Genomic DNA, 22,994 nt, shown 5'->3' on the forward strand with positions numbered 1-22,994 from the left:
AACTAGAAACAAGATTAAATACATTCATCTTCAGTTCTACTGAAGTAGTTCAGTGTTATTCAGCTTTAAAGATAAACTTGTTGTTTGTATGAAGTCGGGAATTTACATTGTTTGTTTAATATTCCAAACATTTAGGGGTAGATGTACTAAACTGCTGCGTATGTTGCAATCATTGCAAATCACATGGAAGTGTAGTGTGAAATGTACTAAACAAACGCAATGCTGTTAGAATCATTTTAACGGATGCTTTGCAGCCACAGTTCTTGTTTGCACTTTAGTTTTAAATTAATATGGAATTCTGGACGTTCCTGCAGAAATCGCAAAACCAGGGCAAATGAGGGATCAAAAATATTGTAATGAAATATACTAAAGCTGCAGGCAATTGCATCAATTTGTTAAGAACTTCTGAAACCTTGTTTTAAACAGTCGCAATTGTTGCTGGCATTTCCCAGTCCCCTTTTTCTCATGTTGCCAGTTGTGCTCAATGTATTTGAGACAAACACCCAAGTACCTAATTTTTACTAGTCAGGGTGTACTTACAAGCAGCATTTCCTCTAAGCTTTGTAGATACTGAGGAACTTGTTGTTTTGACTGAGAAAGGGTAAATTATGAGCGAGAAACTTTCAGCCTTGCATCAGCTGTTTAATTTATTATTTGTATTGCCTTGTACAATTTTGAAACAATATTCCAAAACAAGCATCTCAACAATTTTACAATTTGCTTTACCTTTAAACATATACAAGACATTTCTTCTGTTTCTTCAATTATCAGTTATCCTCTGATTAATTATAATATAGCATTTTTTTGAAGAATATATTTACCTTTATGAAGCCTGTCTGAGGTCCTATCATAACTGCATCATAGATATAGACTGCATGCTTAACTGGTGGTCTGTACAGCATTGCTTATTGTATAAAACACTCGCACCTGCACTGCCTCCAACCATCTTGAGAAACTTAACCTTATGTTCTGACTTAAAAGCATAGAAATAAAATGAAACTACACTAGTGTGTAATATATCAGCTAAAATGTATTTTAATTGGATATATTACATAGTTTGATTTGTTATTATACCACACTTAAATAAGAAAACATGAAGTGATTTAGAACTATGATCAATAACTGAACCACATAATAACGCCACACAGGCTAACCATTATTATTTATTAGTTATTACTAGTGTTTCAGTTTTCACTCGATCGCATTAAAAGTATGGCCTAACTGCAGTATCAGAATGTATGTAACTATGCATCTTGTAGTAAGGAAACCCGATTTGTCAGGAGCTACATTACGATCCTTTAAGATTTCTGTATTGTAGAGTTGCTGCTGCCATATTGTTAATTCTTAACGGTATAGATTTTTACAATTAATACACAATGTAGGATGGAGTACGAGTTAAATGTAAACTAACGTGACAGATATTTTATGAAAAGCAGCAGCTCCTTCTCTGTTGCTATGGCTGTGCTTTCGTCTAAAATGAAAGTACAGAACTTCGACTCTCGCAAAGCATTCACAATTTCTGACTCAACCGGTTCATTTAGCGCATCCACACACTGTCAGGCGTAGTTTTATTATATGATCTGCACTAGAGAGTGACATGAAGACGGGATTCCCGCGGTACAGGAAAAAAATTGTGTTAAATTTTCCAGGACGGGATGATACAGGAGTGAAGCTCATGGGAACGGGTGGGACCGGGAAATAAAAAAAAAATAAACCTCGCAGGACGGGCAAGAACGGGATTTAAACTTCCAGGAATGGGAAGGAACGGGACTACTCTGCCACCAGCAGACAGGAAGAGTGTAATTTTTTTGCTCTTTAAAGTCGTAAAAGAGCCTATGACATGGAACTTTACTGTTACCATAAACATACAAAATAATATTAACAGGTCTCACTTGAACATATAATCACATTAATTTTACCAAATTATGTTTAATCACGCTACAATGAATCAAATAATACCCAGAAATACACAGGGCGATCTCCATTTCCTGGTTTGATTGCTACTGGCATGTATTTAACATATCTCTCTCTATATACATATGTACAGTATATTAAGGATGTGCACATTTTCAGTTTTTATGATTATTACCCCTAATCATAATGCAGAGATGTCAAAGGCTACGATTTGGCCGTAGCAGCTACTGTTTTTTGGAGGCACTGCTTCGGCGCTACGTTGAAGGGGTATGTATAATACTACGATTTTTAATAAATAAATACATGATGGATACTCCCTGAACGTTTATGAAATATTATTTCAATACCATGTTTTTTTTGTTGTTTATTTTTTTAATAAATTAATGGTTCGTAATACTGTATTTTACTGACAGTTTATTGTGGCATTGACATACTAAAATCTCTGAGCCGAATTGCTTAGTAACCGATTTAGAAACTGAAACTGCTGCACAAAACTCTAAACAGTTGTTTTTATATTACCGAATTTATATATTACATCATTATATTGTACATTGTGCTTATAAAGACCCTGTGCTTGCACTGTATTTTTTCTGAAAAAACAAAAACAAAAAACTAATTACTAGTAGTATACCAGTAGTGTTTAATGCAAAACCCTATAAACCCTAATTTTATACATGAATATGAAAATATCTGTACCTCCAAATAATAGTTGATCTCTGTTTATCACAGGATGGGATGGGACGGGATTTTTTTTGACAGGACAGGATGGGACAGGAATTTAAAAAAAGAAAAAAAAGGACGGGACGGGAAAAATTTGGACAGGATTAGAAATGATTACTCTTTCACGGGATGGGATGGGACAGGAACCTTTTTGACAGGACAGGATGGGACGGGACTGACGTTTCATTCCCGTGTCACTCTCTAATCTGCACCCATTGATACCTCATACCTTTCCGTCAGCAATCAAATAATACAAATAAACGCATTCCTACATGTGCAGATGTGTGGCTAGAAATGCAGCACAGTCTCAAATACAATAGTTAAAATCTGAATTTTAAAGTAATAATAATAATAATAATAATAATAATAATAATAATAATAATAATAATAGTAATAGTACAGAGAGAGAGATTATTACTCACAGAAGCATTTGTTTTGTTTGTTGTTGAATGATAACTCTAAAGGTCTTGGATCAGACCGTATCCAGAAAAGTATCCCAGAGCGCGCTTTACCAATTGTTCACCTTTTGTGCTTGATGTTTAACTCGGTAGATGGACCTTTATTTGTGGAAGGAGGGCTGTCAGATGTTTTAGCAACACTTTTAAAGCATTCTTGGTTAGCAACAGAATGTGCAGCATTGGTAGTATTTTTACTGGAATCGTGCAATGATGTTCCCCTGCATGTTACGTTCATGCAGACTTAGAGCTTATAGGCCGATCTACGTGGCTGGTAGCAAGCTCTGCGTTAATGTGACTTGCATTTTTACAGAGGGAAATCGGGGAATCAGCTGCAAGATTTGACAGACGCAAATATTCTTATGTTAATGCTTGGCAAGAATGCTCTCAAAATGTTTACCTCGATTTTGGAGTCTATGATATTTATGATAATAACATGCAAAAGTTAGTAAACTGAGTGCGAAGGCTGTTGCCAGTTACTGCGAAAAATGCGTGCATTAGCCTCAGAGGGAACACTGCTACAACTAAGCCTTAAAAACAAACTTGTATGACATTTCTGGTTTTCCCAGTGTGTTGGGAGCAATAGACTGCTCACTAACCCCTCCATCTCATTCTGAGCATCTGTATAAGGACCATTATCTATTGTGTGTTAATTGTCTAGGCTACTAAGTACACCAAATTAAAAATAATAATAATTATAATAAAAAATAAATAAATAAAAAGCACCCTAAAATCATTTATTTAGTTTCAATTTAAAATAATCTTTTATTCGCATTGTACACCAATGTGTACAATGCAGCAGCATGATTTAGTTTGTGTTACCAGTAGGCTAAAGTACAAAAAAAGTGTGCTAGGTATTCATTTGCTTTTACTACTGTACTGTATACTGTATAGGCCTACTGTACAGATTTATATTTTTACATAATGTAATGTGTAATTAGTGTTATTTCAGCGCAGTGATTTATATTTAAAATACATCGAGAATTGTAAATATATGTGTGTGCGATTTTATTGTATTGTTTTTAAACCCAACACCTCCTTATGTCGGACAAACATATCAGGTTTAGCGAGGGGCTACTGTATGATTTATGAAAAGCTTTATGGGGGTGAAGGTTGGTGCCCCACTATAGAATCTAATGGGATTAAACGCCTTTCATTTTTTATATATACAGTATAACAGTATTAAAACAGGTACAGTGAAGCCAGAACAGACTGCAGTACAGGTGATGTTTACATAGAACAAAAACAGTGTTATTTTGATTCTTGCACCCTTGCATGTATAGACGTTCTCCTTCGGGCACCCTCTACTGCAGCAAACCAGAACTCAGTTGCCTCTATTTTATTTGTAAAAATGTCGCACAACTTTCGCTAGAGATCTTGCTAAGATGTTGCAAATCATATTTAAATTAGTATATTTCGGCTCTCTTCATTAACATATTTTTTCTAGTACATACAACAAAATGTGCACTTTGCAAATTGTCGTAACGAAAATGCAAATTGTGGTATGTTTGCACTGCAACTGGCCCATCTTAGTGCATCTACCCTGTAAACTTTAACTTATTGAGAATTTTTGTCAACAATCAAAAAAGCCATCATGGCAGTCAGAGTGCTGTTTGTGTTGCATGACAACATTGTTGTGTATGAGACTACATGTGTACACCCATTTTGTGTATATGTAAAGACTTTGAATAAATCTTGAACAAATAACCCAACACAGCACACATCCTACTACTGTATAAACACTACAGCTGTCTACATTTGATACACATGCTTTTGACAATGGTTGAACATTTTAGAATCCTTTATATGAAATATCACACTACTCTTATTCTGCTACATTCATTTTGTATCTGTTCCAGTTTGAAGCACCCCTATGGCCTCAACACAGCTCTCAAACTTGTCTTACCTCCATGAACAGATGGTACAAGTGTAACCAGTAACCTGTCCTCCTGCAACACTCCTGCCCCTAGTGGATGTAACCAGGAGGTCCCCGGTTCAAATCCCACCTCAGCCACTGACTCATTGTGTGACCCTGAGCAAGTCACTTAACCTCCTTGTGCTCCGTCTATCGGGTGAGACGTAATTGTAAGTGACTCTGCAGCTGATGCATAGTTCACACACCCTAGTCTCTGTAAGTCGCCTTGGATAAAGGTGTCTGCTAAATAAACTAATAATAACAATAATAATGTAAGAAATACTTCAGTAAAAAAAACAAAAAAAAAACAGAACTACAGACGTGCTCAAATTTGTTGGTACCCCTCCACAAAAAACGAAGAATGCACAATTTTCTCTGAAATAACTTGAAACTGACAAAAGTAATTGGCATCCACCATTGTTTATTCCATATTAATAGAAATCAGACTTTGCTTTTGATTTTTTATTCAACATAATATTGTAAATAAGAAAACAAATGAAAATGGCATGGACAAAAATGATGGGACCGCTAACCTAATATTTTGTTGCACAACCTTTAGAGGCAATCACTGCAATCAAACGTTTTCTGTAGCTCTCAATGAGACTTCTGCACCTGTTAACAGGTAGTTTGGCCCACTCTTCCTGAGCAAACTGCTCCAGCTGTCTCAGGTTTGATGGGTGCCTTCTCCAGACTGCAAGTTTCAGCTCTTTCCATAGATGTTCGATAGGATTCAGATCAGGTCTCATAGAAGGCCACTTCAGAATAGTCCAATGTTTTGTTCTTATCCATTCTTGGGTGCTTTTAGCTGTGTGTTTTGGGTCATTATCCTGTTGGAGGACCCATGACCTGTGACTGAGACAGAGCTTTCTGACACTGGGCAGTACGTTTCGCTCCAGAATGCCTTGATAGTCTTGAGATTTCATTGTGCCCTGCACAGATTCAAGGCACCCTGTGCCAGGCGCAGCAAAGCAGCCCCAAAACATAACCGAGCCTCCTCCATGTTTCACTTTCGTATGGTGTTCTTTTCTTTGAAAGCTTCATTTTTTCGTCTGTGAACATAGAGCTGATGTGACTTGCCAAAAAGCTCCAGTTTTGACTCATCTGTCCAAAGGACATTCTCCCAGAAGGATTGTGGCTTGTCAATATGCATTTTAGCAAATTCCAGTCTGGCTTTTTTATGTTTTTCTTTCAAAAGTGGAGTCCTGCTGGGTCTTCTTCCATGGAGCCCACTTTCTCTCAAAAAGCGACGGATTGTGCGATCAGAAACTGACGTACCTTCACCTTGGACTTCAGCTTGTATCTCTTTGGCAGTTATCCTTGGTTCTTTTTCTACCATTCACACTATCCTTCTGTTCACTCTGGGGTCGAATTTCCTCTTGCGGCCGCGCCCAGGGAGGTTGGCTACAGTTCCATGGACCTTAAACTTCTTAATAATATTTGCAACTGTTGTCACAGGAACATCAAGCTGCTTGGAGATGGTCTTATAGCCTTTACCTTTGCCATGCTTGTCTATTATTTTCTTTCTGATCTCCTCAGACAACTCTCTCCTTTGCTTTCTCTGGTCCATGTTCAGTGTGGTGCACACAATGATACCAAACAGCACAGTGACTACTTTTCTCCATTTAAATAGGATGAATGACTGATTACAAGATTGGAGACATGTGTGATAATAATTAAAGAAACTAATTAGTTTGAAATATCACTATAATCCAGTTATTTATTACCTTTTCTAAGGGGTACCAACAAATGTGTCCAGGCCATTTTAGAATATCTTTGTAGAATAAGCAATAATTCATCTCTTTTCACAGCTTCTTTGCTTTATTCTATGACATACCAAAGGCATGCAAGTATACATGATAAAATAGCTTTTAATTTCATCACTTTTCAGGAGGAATGAAGCATTATTTCAATGAGCTGTAAGGGTACCAACAAATTTGAGCACATCTGTATGTTGTATTTCCTACATCCACTTAATAAAACAGTTAATATAACTGATATTTCATACTCGTAACACATCACTCTTAAAGATACTGGTGCCAAATGTAGGTACTTCTGAATTTGGTACAAGAGTTGATGGGGCTTGCTGCTACCTCATACTATTGAGATGAGAATATTAAGACAGGAAGTAAGTAAGGAAGACTAGGTAGAATAAAACACTAAATAAATACAATCATTTACATTTAAATATATGAATAAATTAATGATTACAGTGTATAAACGTTGATTTTACATACACTGAGCAGTCTCTTGTTTCCCCATGGTGTTGTGTGCAGTTCTCTTCTGCAACTTTGCATTAAGAACTGCACAGAATCAGCCCTCCACAGAATCTGTGTTTTTTAACAGAAAAGATGAAGGGGTTGTATTGTAATTTATGCCGGTTCTTGATTGGAAATGTAATGTTAACAATTTTACAGCAAGCATTTTTTTATGTTGCTAGTTGTGCACAACATCTCTGCAACATGTGAGAAAAAAAATATGAGAAAGTTACTTGGATCCAGCCAATCGCTCAGCAGCATTTGGTGACATGACCAGGTATTCTGAATCCTGTTGAGGGCTCAGGTGAACTATAGCATGCTGTGTGATACCCCAGAACATTGAACAAAATGTAGTAGGCTGCACCATAAAAACTATATTAGTATGGGAGTACATTATGCTGCTTCTAAATGAAAGCTCCAATGTTATTGTTATAATAAATGGTAGGATCCCCATATAAGAACAATTTATGCATGTGGGGCAACTTGAGTTTGAATTCAACAAAAGCTTGATTTATTTCAGGATATTGTGCAAAGTAGCAGTACCAATTGTTGTTCTAAACAATTCTGTCACCTAGAGAGAGAAATCATTCTTCCTCATTTTTTCAATGAATCATTACAGTTGCAGAAGCAACAACTCATACTGTAGGCAGCAACATGGTTGAAACATTGGGCCCTACACACAAAGTTTTAAAATGTGTATTATTATTATTATTATTATTATTATTATTATTCTTATTATTATTATTAATATCCAGGGCGACTTACAATCGTAAGCAAATACATTTCAAGTATCACAGTACAAGTAATAATACAATATTATTATTATTATTATTATTATTATTATTGCAAAAAGAAAGACTTAAATAAGAATCACTATTGAAATCACTCTAGTTAAAGTTTTGAGGATGTGACCGTTAAGACCTTGTTCTCGTATAACATTAATGTGTTAGGAAATACATAGGACTTTCAATGCATTATGTGGCAAATTATTGGTTTGTGATAGTGCACATAACTTCACAAGAATTGCAGAATTGCCCTGTACTGCACCAGCACATACAGTCTTAACCATAGGACACACCATGTGTTAAAACAGTAATATTTTTAAAAAATAAGTAGGAGATTTTAAGTAGTTTGAGTTCTTGAAAATAATAAATAAAAAGATACTCAAGTACTTCATTTTCCAATTACGCAAAAAATGACATCAGTACTTTAATTGATAAATGTTAATTAAATCTATTTTAAACGTGACAAATACTGCCTTCATGCGAGTTTCACCAACTCAGTTCCCTAATGGCTGAAGCAGAAAGATTGACAAAAGGGGCAGATTAAGCTTGTCATCAGCACTTTAGCAATCTAATTTGCTGCAGTAAACCAGTCAGCATGGTAGGAGAGCAGTTTAATCAACCAAAGTGATGTTTGGTGTGCAATTCAATGTAATAAAATGTGTAATTCTTCACTAAGATAACTATATTTACTATAAGGCAAATGCTGTATTCATTATTTAACATGTATTTTTTTCTATTATATTATTGACATTTAAAAATAGGGTATATGGCTTATGTATGTACTGTAGTAGAGAATAGTGCCTAGCATTGGTTTCAAGTACTCGTGTACTCAAAATTCTTGATACTGAAATACTCCAGTACTGTACTTCAGGGATAGAAATAAGACTTCCATTACATTGCCGTTTGAGCCATTCCAGGTTTTACTGTGTATTTAATAAGACGCACATGAGCTTGTTGCCTATACACACTATGGCTAATCAAGCTTGTAATAAACCTGGAATGAGTGAAACTGCTATGCAATAGAAGTCTTATTTCCATCCCTGTACTTTTATTGCTTAAAAATCCCATCCCTAATTTGAAATGGTTTTTCTGGGAGTCGGGTTATGTAGTCTTGAGGCACAATACATACAAGTCTGATTAAGCAATAACAGAATAAAATGTGAAATGTGATTTGAAGTAAAAAAAAAAAAATTAAATAAATAAAATTCTCATTTAAATAAAAAAAAAAAACCTCATCTCAGCAAGCAGTTATATTACCTAAAACATTGTAATTCGTGTGATTATCATAAAAATGTAGCTTTAGGGAAAATTTTCAGCTATATGTGTTTCATCTGCATTGATTTAGCGTCAAAATGTTTTGATGTTCCTCCGTCACGGCATTCCAGATTTACTAAAAGCTCTGAGATAAGGATCTTTTTTTAATTGATAATTGGATTGATTCATTCTTACTACGACAGTCAGGAATTCCGTTTTTCTGTGCCACATCTCAGCTTCATTATCATGTTGATGCTCCAGGCAGTTCTGTAAATGAGGCAGGCTGTTTGAGGTTAGAGGATATGGAGATGAGTCAGGCATATTCTTTTTCTTTTTTTCTGCAGACAGTAAATAAGACTACTGAACTGTGTCTGTATTTTGCCATCTACCGTATCTTTTTTCTTTTTAAAGGAAAGATAATGAAAGAGCACAATGGATTTGGGAATTGTAGCATTATTTTTGAGGATTACCCAAAGTGATGATAATCCTACTTTATTTATCAATTACAGTGGAGTTAACGTCCCTGTTCTTCAAAAGGTGTCAATGGGTTTTTTTTTTATGTCCAAAAAGTCCTATATCGATAAGAAATGTGGGCATAACATCCTTTGTTTGCATAACTAGGAATGATTTACCAGTAGTTGAAAAAAGGTTCATATATCCAATCTTGGCCTTCCTGGACTGGCAAAACATTTAAATGTAACATTGAACAGACCATATTAGAAGACAATTCTGCATTGGTATCTACAGTAAATACAGTTTAATTGTAGTGCCTAAGAACTCGCATAATGATAAATTACCAGTACCCCAGCTCCTTTTGTCTGTTCATCTGTTTAGGTATCCTAACATCGCCTGTGAGCTGCTGACATCTGATGTGAACCATATCAATGATAAACTTGGAGGGGACGAGTCTTTGCTCGAAATACTATACAGATTCCTAGAACAGGAGCCACCCCTGAATCCTCTGCTCGCCAGTTTCTTCAGCAAAACTATTGGAAACCTCATAGCTAGAAAAACAGAACAGGTAATGTAAAGAAAATATGGAATTCATCGAAGTATCGAACACGCAAACTAGTTTATTGGAGTATTTCCAAGATTAAAATCTGTAACTTTATGGTGTTTACTTTTAAAACTGTTTTGTTACAAATAAACACACAAGAAGTAGTTTTGTGGTGTAGCCTGTGACATAAACGCAGTAGACAAGAACAGTATCTAAGACCATCTGGGGTCTGCATTTCTTAATTTGCAAACTGACAACTTATCTAAACATTAAGTACTGTAGTAACACATACAATACTGTGTATACTTCTGTTACATGAGATAACTTGAAATTAGTTGGCTATTGTGTGTTTTTGTTAAACTTTTTTTTTTAATCATTGAGTTAATCGTCTGTCAGATTATGGCATACTGTAAGTAACAGTGAACTAATTTGTTACAGGCATGGCTCAGTGATTTTCTTCTTTCCTTAGGTTATTAGCTTTTTGAGGAAGAAAGATGGTTTCATCAGCCTAGTCCTGAAACACATTGACACTTCAGCCATGATGGATCTACTGCTTCGTCTCATCAGCTGTGTGGAGCCTGCCCCTTTACGACAAGAGGTCTTAAATGTAAGCAACATGTTTTTCTAAACAGCGCAGCAATCGTCTTTTACTAGAATTAGGGGTTGTTTATACATGAATGGGATTCAACATGTTCCCACCTTTATCTAGTGCATTCCTCAGTCCTGCTTGAGATTCCTACTGTCATCGATGAGTGAACTCCCAGCTGCTCTGCTTTCCAGAGCTGCTGCCTTTCAGTACCTACAGAATATTGCTCCTTTTAATCAACACAATTGGAATCTGATAATTTATCCTTTTCTCAACAAGAGATAATGTCCCTTCCTCAGCTCTGGCCTTACTGAAAATGTATATATTGGCACATTACATTACTTTAAAACTTAAAAAATCTTTCCATGGCATTTTGCAGGAAAATATTTCTCTCTCCTACTTTACATTTAAGTGAATCATTAAAATGTATCATCCTAGTTGTAGAATAAACCTGGTGTGTTAGGAGAAAAACAAATCTGCGATAAAATGCGTTAAACTTTTGGTTCAAGGACACAAGTAAATGTTATTGTCAAATCCAGATGACAACTGAATTGCTCTTTCTGAGTGTGTCACTTTCTGAGCTGTTTTAAGACAGCAGTCTGTTTATTTTGCAGTGGAACAATTACAGTAGCTTCTGTTGTGAATTACGCAGTCATCTCTTTGTTGCCCCCATAATGAATTAACCTGAAAAAACACGGGTTCACAGTCAAAAGTCACTCTTTATTTACTTTAAGCATAATTCTGGACACATACTGTGATTTCAGAAGATACCAAAAGATGACGGAGTTTAACAAAAAAAAGATTTGTAAACTGCAAACTGAATATATTTCTGTACTAAATTGGTATACTGTCATGGAAAGAAATGTGTGAATTATTGTTATTATTTATATGTATAGATTGTAGATGCTGTGGTTTGTGTCTAATCAATAAATGTTGCAATTTAAAACTCTTTGCAGTCAAGCAGTCATTCTATAAGAAATCTGACACCAGAGGTCTAAGTTTTTACACTAGTGAGGGAGATTGTTGTCACCAGGTACACTTATGCCCTCTAGTTTTAGCTGTTGTGTTTGACTGGCAGGCAGGAAAGCGTTGAAGCCTTTTTTAAGACAAGTTGTGCTGCTAATGGTCCGAATCAGTACTTGAGTCACGCAGTGCCAGTGAAAAGTGTTTTTGGTTGAGCCTTTTTAATGTTTGTTAAGTTGAAAAGTGGTGTCCGTGCAGGAAGGTGAATGGTAAAATGAATCCAGTTGTACTGTATTACTGAACATTTCTAGCAAGAGACCACTCATGTGAACAGAAGAATTCTGCTGCAAGGTTTACAGGAAGTAGATTCTATGCACATTGACATGGTTTGTATTTATTTTCCTAAACATGTTTCATGGTGACCTTTTTATAAAGATCAAATCACTGTTCAGCGGCAGATGCGCTGTAATCGATTTCCCTGTGTAATAAACAATGGTCTTTTTGTACTTGTAGTAATAATAACACTTGACGTGCAGGATTCTTTAGATACTCTGACACATGGTTCCTGAAATAAGAAAGTAACCTACCAGAGCTGTACATTTCAGTACTCCTTCAGTGAAATATTTATAGTAATAATAAAAAAAAAACTGTATTGTTTCTGGTTGTTTTATGCAGAACATGGTTAACTGCCTGCATGTGTATTTGTCTTGTTAGGCATGTGCTTTACTGTAGATCAGTATTAAACAAACTATCAAGGAAGGAGGCAATGTTTTGGGGGGAGTTTTGTCCACTGATTTAAGTTCTGTCACCTTGATGTACATTTGGCCTTCAGTAGCACAGAGCTGATCATTTACAGTGCATCAGTACTTGCTAGTAGTGTGGAGTAGTGGTTAGGGCTCTGGACTCTTGACCGGAGGGTCGTGGGTTCAGTCACAGGTGGGGGGACACTGCTGCTTTACCCTTGAGCAAGGTACTTTACCTAGATTGCTCCAATAAAAACCCAACTGCATAAATGGGTAATTGTATGTAAAAATAATGTGATATCTTGTAACAATTGTAAGTCGCCCTGAATAAGGGTGTCTGCTAAGAAATAAATAATAATAATAATAATAATAATAATAATAATAGTAGTAATGTTTGGTGGCTGTTAGTGCTCTGTGTGTTACAGCATTGAAACCTTTTAATATTTTATAATTGGTCTGGAAATATTGACTTGCCCAGTACTCAGTCCTACCTTATTGAGACTTGTTAGTTAGTCAGAAAAATATTTTGTATGACTCTATGGTTAGCTGTATAAACTAAATATTGAAAAAGAAAAGAAACAATATTTTTATTTTAATGTTTTTCCAGTGGCTGAATGAAGAGAAGTTGATTCAGCGACTTGTAGATCTTATTCACACAGGTCAAGATGAAGAGGTAAGTCTCATTTCTCAAAAACACTGAGACAGACACAGCATTGGTATTGATACGCCACCCAGGCGAGCAGATTTCATTTTCAACACAGGTGCTGACACGAGGGTACCAGCAATGGTAGCCCTAGTGTCACATTTAATGAAGAAAACAAAACGAAACAAAACAAAGCTAAAAATAAAAGTTTGCCATACAAAATGGCGAGTGCTAGTCCCACTCCAGGAACCTACTACTCTACAGTAACCCTCTCTATACTGTTGTTGGGATCAACGTCCCCTAAACTGACCTACTTCTGGCCTTTCCGACGGTTCTGGCTGGGCAAGCGCCTTGACAGGCACTGTCTTGCAGTTCAGAGGTTCCGTAGTTGTAGTAGTTCCTGCAGAGCTGACGCTTCCCTCCTTGATGTAAACAAGCACACTTCTCTCAGCGCCCGCCTGTGTGTCAGTGCCATTGCAATCGCCTCGAGCTGTGGCACAGCTGTTTGTTTATTGTTTTGCATATAATAATTTTTGGTTTACCTTTGTGTTATATTATAAAATAAGGGGATTTGTGTTTCAATCTCAAACTGAAAATATAGCTGTCACACGATTCTTTTTATCTGTAAACATCGATTGCACCACCGCGTTTGCAACAGCTTCAGGTGTTTTGTGAGGCCAAAGTTTGATGGCTTGGTTCTGGAACAGCTCCGATAAAAGCACAGTGGAAATGCTCTGCCTGCCTGTGACAATGGAAACAGGGAATAATAGACTGCATCTTCAATAGGAAAGATAATGTGCTGTGAAAGCTTGTTTTTCACATGACTGGTTAAAGAATGCCTTACTGGAAAACTGTAGGTGACCAGTATCAGTAACAATGAAAACATTGAGAATATTTGGAGAAATAAGACTTTTTATATACATTTTTAGAAACAGTCCAATGCTTCCCAGACTCTGTGTGATATAATCAGACTGAGCAGAGACCAGGCAACCCAGATGCAAGATACTACAGAACCTGACCCACTGCTTACTGTAATAGAATCGTAAGTATGTTTTTCTCTTTGCTTCATTAAGTTAGATAGATTACACATGGGGTGTCATTCATACTAACCTATTGAATACAATAATTAACAGGATAGGCGGACATGATTTGATATGCCCCCCCACCCCCCAATTTTGGTATCCCCCCAATTTTGGAATTCTCCCCCATTGGCTGCAGCATAGGGGGGACATCCCCTCAGGTCTATTGTTTTGGTATCTAAGCACATCTCCAGCTGATTTTCTGGAAGCATTAATAAGGTAACATGCAGGAAAGTGAGAATCTTGAATTATTTCCGGCCAGGATGCTACACCAGAACAGTCCTGTATGTGGCAGTGACATTTGTTTGGAATTGGTAAATAAAATGCTTAGTTTTGACAGCTGGGGTTAAAAAATTGAACATTTTGTGACATTAAATCACAAGCTAGCTGTTGTTGACAACATTACCTAAAATGCTGTTGTAATCCGTCTGAAATGTTCTATAAGTAAAATTTTGGGTTCTGAAGAGAATAGCCCAGCTGGGTACTGTTTATTTCGAAGTCTCAAATATATGAGGTTCTTGTCCCTCTGGCAGGCAGGATACTGTCGAACAGCTTTTGAAGAATATGTTCAAGGAAGACAAGAGTGAGAACTGCTTAGTAAACGGAACTCAAGTGCTACTTACATTACTAGAACCCAGAAGGCCAGGGTAAGTAGTCCTAAGGTTGCTGTACTGTCCTTTTCAATTACATTTTTGCATTGATGCCTTAAACATTAAAGAGATGAAGGCATTAGTAGAGAAACTCACCTACCTTACCTTTAATCATTGCTTTCCTATTTAGGGTGGAAGGGCTGATGGATTTGTGTTCTCAGGGATATGAAAGGTCTTACACTGTCAATAGCAGCATTTTACTTGGTATTGAACCTCATCTGAAGGATTTTCAGCAGCTTCTGCTCAATCCTCCTAAGGTAACCTGCGTTTCATAAATTCTTGTTGTCTCAGCCCAGTTTCTAGCAAACAGGTGTCCATCTCACTCACAAGAAACGCAATTTTGGACTTTTACACCTTTTTTATACAGTGCCTATAGAGAGTCTACACCCCCTTGAACTTTTTTCACATTTTGTTGTGTCAGTGCCTCAGAGTTTCATGCATTTAAATGAGGCTTTTTTTTCCCACTTCTCTACACACCATACTCCACACTGTTAAGGGGAAAAAAAGTTTTTATTGAGAAAAAAATTATATATTAAAAATACAAACTGAAAGATCATAATTGGATAAGTCTCCACCCCCCTGAGTTAATACTTGGTGGAAGCACCTTTGGCAGCAATTACAGCTGTGAGTCTGTTGGAATAGGTCTCTACCAACTTTGCACACCTAGATTTTGCAATATTTGACCATTCTTCTTTACAAAACTGTTCAATCTCTGTCACGTTCCTTGGGGAGCGTTGATGGACAGCAATCATGCCACAAATTTTCGATTGGATTTAGGTCGGGGCTCTGACTGGGCCACTCAAAGACATTTACCTTTTTGTTCCTTAGCCACTCCAGTGTAGCTTTGGCTGTGTGCTTTGGGTCGTTGTCATGCTGAAAGGTGAACTTCCGTCCAAGTTTCAGCTTTCATGCAGAGGGCAGCAGGTTTTCCTCAAGGACTTCTCTGTAATTTGCTCCATTCATTTTCCCTTCTATCCTGACAAGTGCCCCAGTCCCTGCCGATGAGAAACATCCCCATAACATGATGCTGCCACCAGCATGCTTCACAGTAGGGATGGTGTTCTTTGGGTGATGCGCTGTGTTGGGTTTGCGCCAAACATAACGCTTTGCATTTAGGCCATAAAGTTCCATTTTAGTTTAGTCAGACCACAAAACTTTTTGCCACATGTTTTTTTGCTTACGTCAAACGGGATTTAAGGTGGGCTTTCTTGAGTAATGGCTTCCTTCTTGCCACCCTCCCATACAAGCCAGATTTGTGGAGTGATTGGGATATTGTTGTCACATGCACACTTTGACCAGTCTTGGCCATAAAAGCCTGTAGCTCTTGCAAAGTTGCCATTGGCCTCTTGGTAGCCTCTCTGATCATTCTCCTTCTTGCTCGGTCATCCAGTTTGCAGGGACGGCCTGATCTAGGCAGGGTCTTGGTGGTGCCATACACCTTCCACTTCTTAATAATAGTCTTGACTGTGCTCCAAGGGATATTTTTTTTTATACATCATCCCCAGATCTGTGCCTTTCAACAACTTTGTCCCGGAGTTCTTTTGAAAGCGCCTTGGTGCGCATGGTTTGCACTACCCAGCAGAAGGAACCTACAGGAACTGCTGAATTTATCCCGAAATCATGTGAATCACTACAATTTAACACAGGTGGAGGCCACTTAACTTGGTGTGTGATTTTGAAGGCGATTGGTTACACCTGAGCTAATTTAGGATTGCTTTTACAAGGGGGGTGGACACTTACCCAACCAAGCTATTTCAGTTTTTATTTTTAATTAATTTTCTGCAAATTTCTAGAATATATTTTTCACTTGGAAGTTGTGGGGTAGGATGTGTAGATAAATGAAAAAAATATATATATTTTAATTCCAGGCTATAAGGCAACAAAAGGTGAACATTTTGAAAGGGGGTGTAGACTTTCTATAGGCACTGTATGTGTGTATATATCTCTCATCAACTTCACAATTCGATAATTCACTTAACTTGGTTGAGCTATGTTGACAGTAAATTGTACATTTACATACACAATAATAATTTTGATGTGTAAGTCACATAGTGAATTAAAGCACTGTACATTCTAAATGTTAACAAATCCTTCTTGTATACTTGTTTTTATTTATTTATATATTGTAGAAAAGTGCAATACTGACTACAATAGGCGTACTCGAGGAGCCGCTGGGAAATGCTCGCCTTCACGTTTCCAGACTCATTGCCTCCTTGCTTCAGACCAGCACAGCCAGCATCAACCAGGAACTATGCAGGCTTGATACCATGGACCTTCTACTTGTAAGTATTGTGGGCTAGTAACTTAATCATTTTTGAGATTATCAACAGCCTGGCTAGTATTGTATAAAGGTTTAATATGCCTGTCCCATCCTACAAGTATTTTCTAGTATAATTATATTAATTACATTTTTTTTTCTTCAAGTGCAACACATAATACAGATATTTTTAGTCTATTTGAAGATATTATGTTGAAGTTCTGAAAGCAAAATGGCTTTGTTAAAACATTTTCAGCTGTGAAAGTACTGCACCTCTGTACCATTTTAACAGCTTTGTTTCTACACCCAGGACTTGTTTTTTAAATACACCTGGAATAACTTTTTGCACTTCCAAGTGGAGCTGTGTATAGCAGCTATCTTGACCCACTCGGCAAATGAAGAGAAGACAGCAGGGAGTCCAGCGAATAAAGCTGAGGATGAACAGAGCGAGAATCCAAACCCAGAGAACCCCACTGACAGCAGCTCTGAGAATATCCTTGTGACACATGTAGGTTTTTTTTTCTAGAGATGTTTGAACTGTTAACTAGTATCTAATCGCAATAAAACCTTTGTTAACTATCAGGCGGTAATGCCTTCTAATGATGGTTATACTGCTTAAGTAGGTATTTTAAACTAGAACTTCGCTGGAACATCTGAGAAAAAATATTCTGCTTTCTGGTAATGTTTCGCTTTCTTGTGCTGCTTGTCTGCTTTATGCCATGGCCTTATAAGGGTGATAGGCTATGATCAGGGGTGAGAGGGGCACAGTGGTGGTAAGTAACCAGGAAACAACTGTTTAAACTTATTAAATCTTTATTTGTTATACAGAAATTGCATTTCCTTAGGGGCATATTTTAAAAAAATTCCACTGTGTAACAGACACAAATACAAAAATTGTGCTAACGTTCAATAAACAAAAATTTTATTTATGCAGTATATTCAGTTATATACTATGGCTTGGGAGTTTGAATTCATTCTATGAACAAACACACAGACAAAAAACCGTAACTGGACAACATGTGAGTAGTTTTGTTTAGTTGTGTGGGATCCTCCACACAATTCATTTCTACTTTTAATGAGGTACATTGAGTAATATATGACATCTATTATTCAGTGGTAGAAGTCTCTAGTGGTCTATTATTAGATGATAAGCATTACATTTTGCACCATGTACTGCTTCATGACAATGTTAAATTGTGCAGTATTGAGAGTCTAACTTGACAAGCAGGGTCTCCCGAAGAAGATTGTCTGACAGATGTAGTTTATAGGGATATACTTTCCTATTAATGACCTAGTGCTTCTATCTTAATAGCTTTTCCAGAAGTGCTGTTTGGTGCAGAGGATACTGGATGCCTGGGAAGCAAATGACAAAATACAGTAAGAACTGTAATTGAAAAAAAGAAAACTGCTCTGTGCTTTTTAAAAAGTGATCTTTATCAACATATTACATGTTTTACACGCTGAAGACTGTGGTAACACTGGGTTATCACAAACATATGGTTTGTAAAAGATGCAGCCCAAAAAAATTCAGTCAGAAGAAAAAGTTGGGGCCATCTGTATTTGAAAGCTTGTTGAATCTTGTCTTAATATTTAAATTATAATGTCTTGTCTTGAATTTTACTTATTTAGTCTACTGTATATTGTCTGCAAATTTGTCCATGGCGATCTCGTATTCTAGGGCAGAAGGTGGGATGAGAAGAGGCAACATGGGGCATCTCACCAGAATAGCTAATACTGTGGTACAGAACATGGAGAAAGGACCTGTCCAGGCTCAAATTAGTGACCTCATCAAAGGTATTGATTTGTTTTATTTATTTAATTTTTTTTTGTGTGGTTTCTATAGCGAATACTTCCCGTCTTTGGATGCTTCCCTGGCATGGAGCCTAGCTAGAGCACTACAATGAGATTACTACAGTACCTTAACGCAGCTGTCTCATTCCAGAGCTGCCCGAGGACTGTCAAGGACGGTGGGAAAGTTTTGTAGAGGAGACTCTAACTGAGACAAACAGAAGAAACACTGTTGATCTGGTGAGAGGTTAAAAAAGTACAATTCCATCATGTTTAATATACACAAGGCCAGTGCTCAGCAGACCTGTGGTCAGTTATAATTACAATTACAGCAGAATTGTTTGCTGAAATTACAATTAAAATGTAGTAAATAACCAAGCAATAATCACAACAAATACAAAAACATACTATTTAAAGTTTATTTTTTTTAAACAAATGGGTCACTAAAAGTTCACACCCAAGTATATATTTTAAATGACAAGTTTCCACTTCTCCAGGTGAGCACGCACAACCTACACTCTTCCAGTGAAGATGATGACATGGAAAGCCCATTCCATAATGAGATTTCGCTTCAGCAGGTAGGAGAGATGCTTTGACTTATTATTGTCACATTACTTCTAGTCTTTGAAATCACTAAAGTATTTTCAAATACTGTTCTTACGCCTACAGATAAAAAAAAAATGTTCTGCTTGCTGGTAACGTTTTGCTTTCTTGTGCTGCTTGTCTGTTCATTGTTACTGATCATTGTGAAATAGAAAAGTAACTCTTAATTTCATGACCACTTGTACTGTATATACTTGTATACTTGTACAAGTATATACATGTGTAAATTCAGCCTGGAGTAACCACATTAAATTGACCTGGCTACTAAACCAGACAAAATAATAGAAACGTAAGATTAATTTAACTTCTTATTTCGTAATTTTTTTTTACAATTTTAAATCCTCTATTTCCATAATCTTATAGGCATTTTCAGATTATCAGATCCAGCAGATGACGTCCAATTTTGTAGACCAGTTTGGATTTAACGACGAGGAATTCGCAGAACAAACCGACAACGTAAAGTAAGCATTGATTGGAGTCTTTCAGCATCTGTGGTGCTATTGAAAACAAACAATGGAAAGATTATAGTACTGTATGTGCTAAGTGTGTATGCTTACTAAACCCCTGTAGGTTATTTTAAATAGATTGTTTTAGGCTTACTATTCGTCTTTAACAGCCTAAGTTTGATATTTGTATTATAATTATAATGTTCACTAGAGGATACAGATTAATATATAACCAGCATACAATTCTGATTTAGGGATTTAGTGGGAGGAATCAGAACTAACTCAATAGCTTATTTATCCAGAACTCTGAGGTTACAGCTGAGACAGAAGTTGTTGCTGCCAATTGACCAACTGCCTTGTAACTGAAATCTGCTGCCTCTTCTTAAAATGCTGATGTCTCATGTCCTGAAGTCATTTTACTTTAGGTGTCTGCTGGTTGGAGACAGCACGCCCTATTGTCACAGCTTTATTTTATGAATCTCTTGATCAAGTTTCATTATGGTCATTGACTAATGAATAAAAATAAAAAAAAACATTTTACAGTCAAATGTGCAACTTCCAGCCATATCTCAGAAACTGTTAGCAACACAGTTATACATAATTATATATACTTTTTCCACTTTACAGCCACTGTGATACTCATTTTCACATATCAATTTTGCTTCATGTTTAAAAACTATACTATGAAAGGTCGTTCCCCTTACATCATGCCACTGGGTTGCTTTTTTTTTTTTCAATAAAACATCAGATTTCAAATTTTTATTTCATTTTAGTGCCACGTTTGACAGGATTGCAGAAATAAATTTCACATTAGATGCTGATGATGATAGTGTAAGTAACATCTCTCTTTCTTGAAATCTTTGTTTCTCAAAGTTTGGAAGTTGCCAGTTGAAAATTATGCCTACTTAACTCTGGATTGCTCTTCATGCAAGTTATTTGCTCAGTACAAAGAAATATATATAATTTCATGATATATATAAGTCATGAACCAGCAGTAATTAAAAGGCAAGCTTTGGTTAGAGGACACTTAAATTAACACTACACCTCTGATTACCTCATAAGCGTTAGTACCCAACATCCAGGGGTATAACGTCAGGTATGTGTCATGAGTGTAGTTATGCGCTTCAAGCCAAAGTCATGCTATAACATGCTGGTTTGTTATTGTTCTCTCACACACAAACATGTTGCCTGAGAGGTGCAGTTATTGAAGGGTTGACCTGGGAAAGTAGCACTCATAGTATTAAATACTGCAAGAATAGAACTGTAAATGGTACATAATATAATTTCTTATGAATTAAATTAATTTTTTTTTTTTAAACTTTTAGCCAAATGCAGCTGTATTTGAGGCATGCTGTAAGGAGCGGATACAGCAGTTTGATGACAATGAGGATGAAGAGGACATCTGGGAAGAGAAAGAGATCAGCTATGCAACACAAGTCAAATCGAGAACAAGGAAAGGCTGAGATCCTCACCCTTTTTAGGCCTTGCAAAGGTTCAGCTAAATAGTCAGGTTCAGTTATGTTCCAGTAGACTAATATATAACCGTGGTCAAGTCTGTAAAGTTGCCAAGACTTGGGGGCTATTCCCTGTTTTCTTAAATTGATCTTTATCATCATCTGTTATCTTGGGTTTTGTTCTAGAAAGCTCCACAGTTCTGTGAAGCAGCACACAGACAGGGCTTTGTGACTCGCATTCAGCCACATGGACATTCACAGATTAGGCATCATTTGGTACTGAAAGAAAACTGAGACGTTGCTTTTGGTGTAAGGTCAACAGCATGACTTCTGTGACAAGCCTACATTGTTTTACTTTGAATAAATTGATAAAACTTGTAATTGACATCACAACGATAGGAGAAGTTTTGCTGAGTGTAGGAGCCAGCTCATGGATTTGAATTCTGGCGTGCTCAAGCACTGTGGTACCTTAGTTATGCTGTGATTATTGGCTCCCCAATAGGTTTGGTGTTTCAAATACCTCTGAAAGCTCCTCTAAGAGTGATGTGGAAAACGGAGAGCAGGATGGGAGCATCGATTCAGAGGAGGAACAGGAGCCAGAGCCAGAGCCAGAGCCCCAGCCACAGACACAGACACAGGCACAGCCAGAGCCAGTGCCACAGCCAGACCCAGAGCCTGGAGAGCCAGCAGAGCCAGCAGCCAAGACAGAAACCAGTGGAAACCGGAATCGCCAGGCTGAGAGCAAACAAGCAGATTCTCCCAAAAGTAATGATAAAAAAATTAATATATTAACAATATTCCTATTTAATTTAATAACCTGGCATTGGTGTCTTATTTTACTTCCTAACACTACCTTACTTTATGGAATTACCTGATCTATTCCTTTGGCTCATTCATGGTTTTTTAGGCCCTGTATGGACAGCTACCTTTGAGAACACAGTGAACTCTAAGCCTCCCCTTCCATGCGCAGCTGTGGATGTGGGCTCCAGTGTCTGGGATTCAGCAGCAGCAGTAGCATGCGATACCACTATAACCGAGGGAAAAGGATGGGCAAAGTTTACAGACTTTCAGCCTTTCTGTTGGTGAGTGAAGGCCCTTAACATTTAGTTCACTCACCCTATACAGTAATCACATATTCTTTGAATTAACTCGCATTATTTTTGAAGGCTTTTATGTTAGGTTAGAGAGAGATTCCAAGAATAAACTATGAGTGAATCTGAGGTAAAGCCTCTAGGGGGCATCTTCTGCTTAAAAGTAAAGCCTGTATGCAGTATTGAGCAGCAGCTCTATTATGTAGCGTACAGTATGAGAGAGGCAAGGCTTGATTTAAGCTTAATATATAAACATCTTGTTTCACAAACCCTGATTAGCACTAATCTTGGATTTCCTTACTGAAGTCAACATTAGGCTAGACCACGACTAGTGATAATCAGGTTGTGAAACCAGCCACATTGATTTATAGAATGCAGTTTCTTTGTATGTTCTAA

General features: G+C 37.0%; 1 protein-coding gene across 11 annotated transcripts in view; it reads left to right on the forward strand.

The window, feature by feature from the left end:
• Window positions 1-22,994, forward strand: part of LOC117415872 (serine/threonine-protein phosphatase 6 regulatory subunit 2-like) — a 46,139-nt gene that overhangs the window by 10,267 nt on the left and 12,878 nt on the right. For all 11 annotated transcript variants that reach the window (XM_059027396.1, XM_059027398.1, XM_059027400.1 and 8 more), the window contains 17 exons: window positions 10,133-10,319; window positions 10,765-10,902; window positions 13,195-13,260; window positions 14,160-14,272; window positions 14,843-14,956; window positions 15,090-15,216; window positions 17,089-17,241; window positions 17,527-17,724; window positions 18,529-18,593; window positions 18,895-19,010; window positions 19,159-19,244; window positions 19,502-19,582; window positions 19,971-20,068; window positions 20,827-20,884; window positions 21,379-21,504; window positions 22,008-22,272; window positions 22,415-22,589. In XM_059027396.1, the coding sequence (XP_058883379.1) occupies window positions 10,133-10,319; window positions 10,765-10,902; window positions 13,195-13,260; window positions 14,160-14,272; window positions 14,843-14,956; window positions 15,090-15,216; window positions 17,089-17,241; window positions 17,527-17,724; window positions 18,529-18,593; window positions 18,895-19,010; window positions 19,159-19,244; window positions 19,502-19,582; window positions 19,971-20,068; window positions 20,827-20,884; window positions 21,379-21,504; window positions 22,008-22,272; window positions 22,415-22,589 (2,166 nt within the window). The remainder of the gene's footprint in view (window positions 1-10,132; window positions 10,320-10,764; window positions 10,903-13,194; window positions 13,261-14,159; window positions 14,273-14,842; window positions 14,957-15,089; window positions 15,217-17,088; window positions 17,242-17,526; window positions 17,725-18,528; window positions 18,594-18,894; window positions 19,011-19,158; window positions 19,245-19,501; window positions 19,583-19,970; window positions 20,069-20,826; window positions 20,885-21,378; window positions 21,505-22,007; window positions 22,273-22,414; window positions 22,590-22,994) is intronic.

Source organism: Acipenser ruthenus, chromosome 7 (genome assembly GCF_902713425.1).
Source record: "Acipenser ruthenus chromosome 7, fAciRut3.2 maternal haplotype, whole genome shotgun sequence".
Lineage (NCBI taxonomy): Eukaryota > Metazoa > Chordata > Actinopteri > Acipenseriformes > Acipenseridae > Acipenser > Acipenser ruthenus.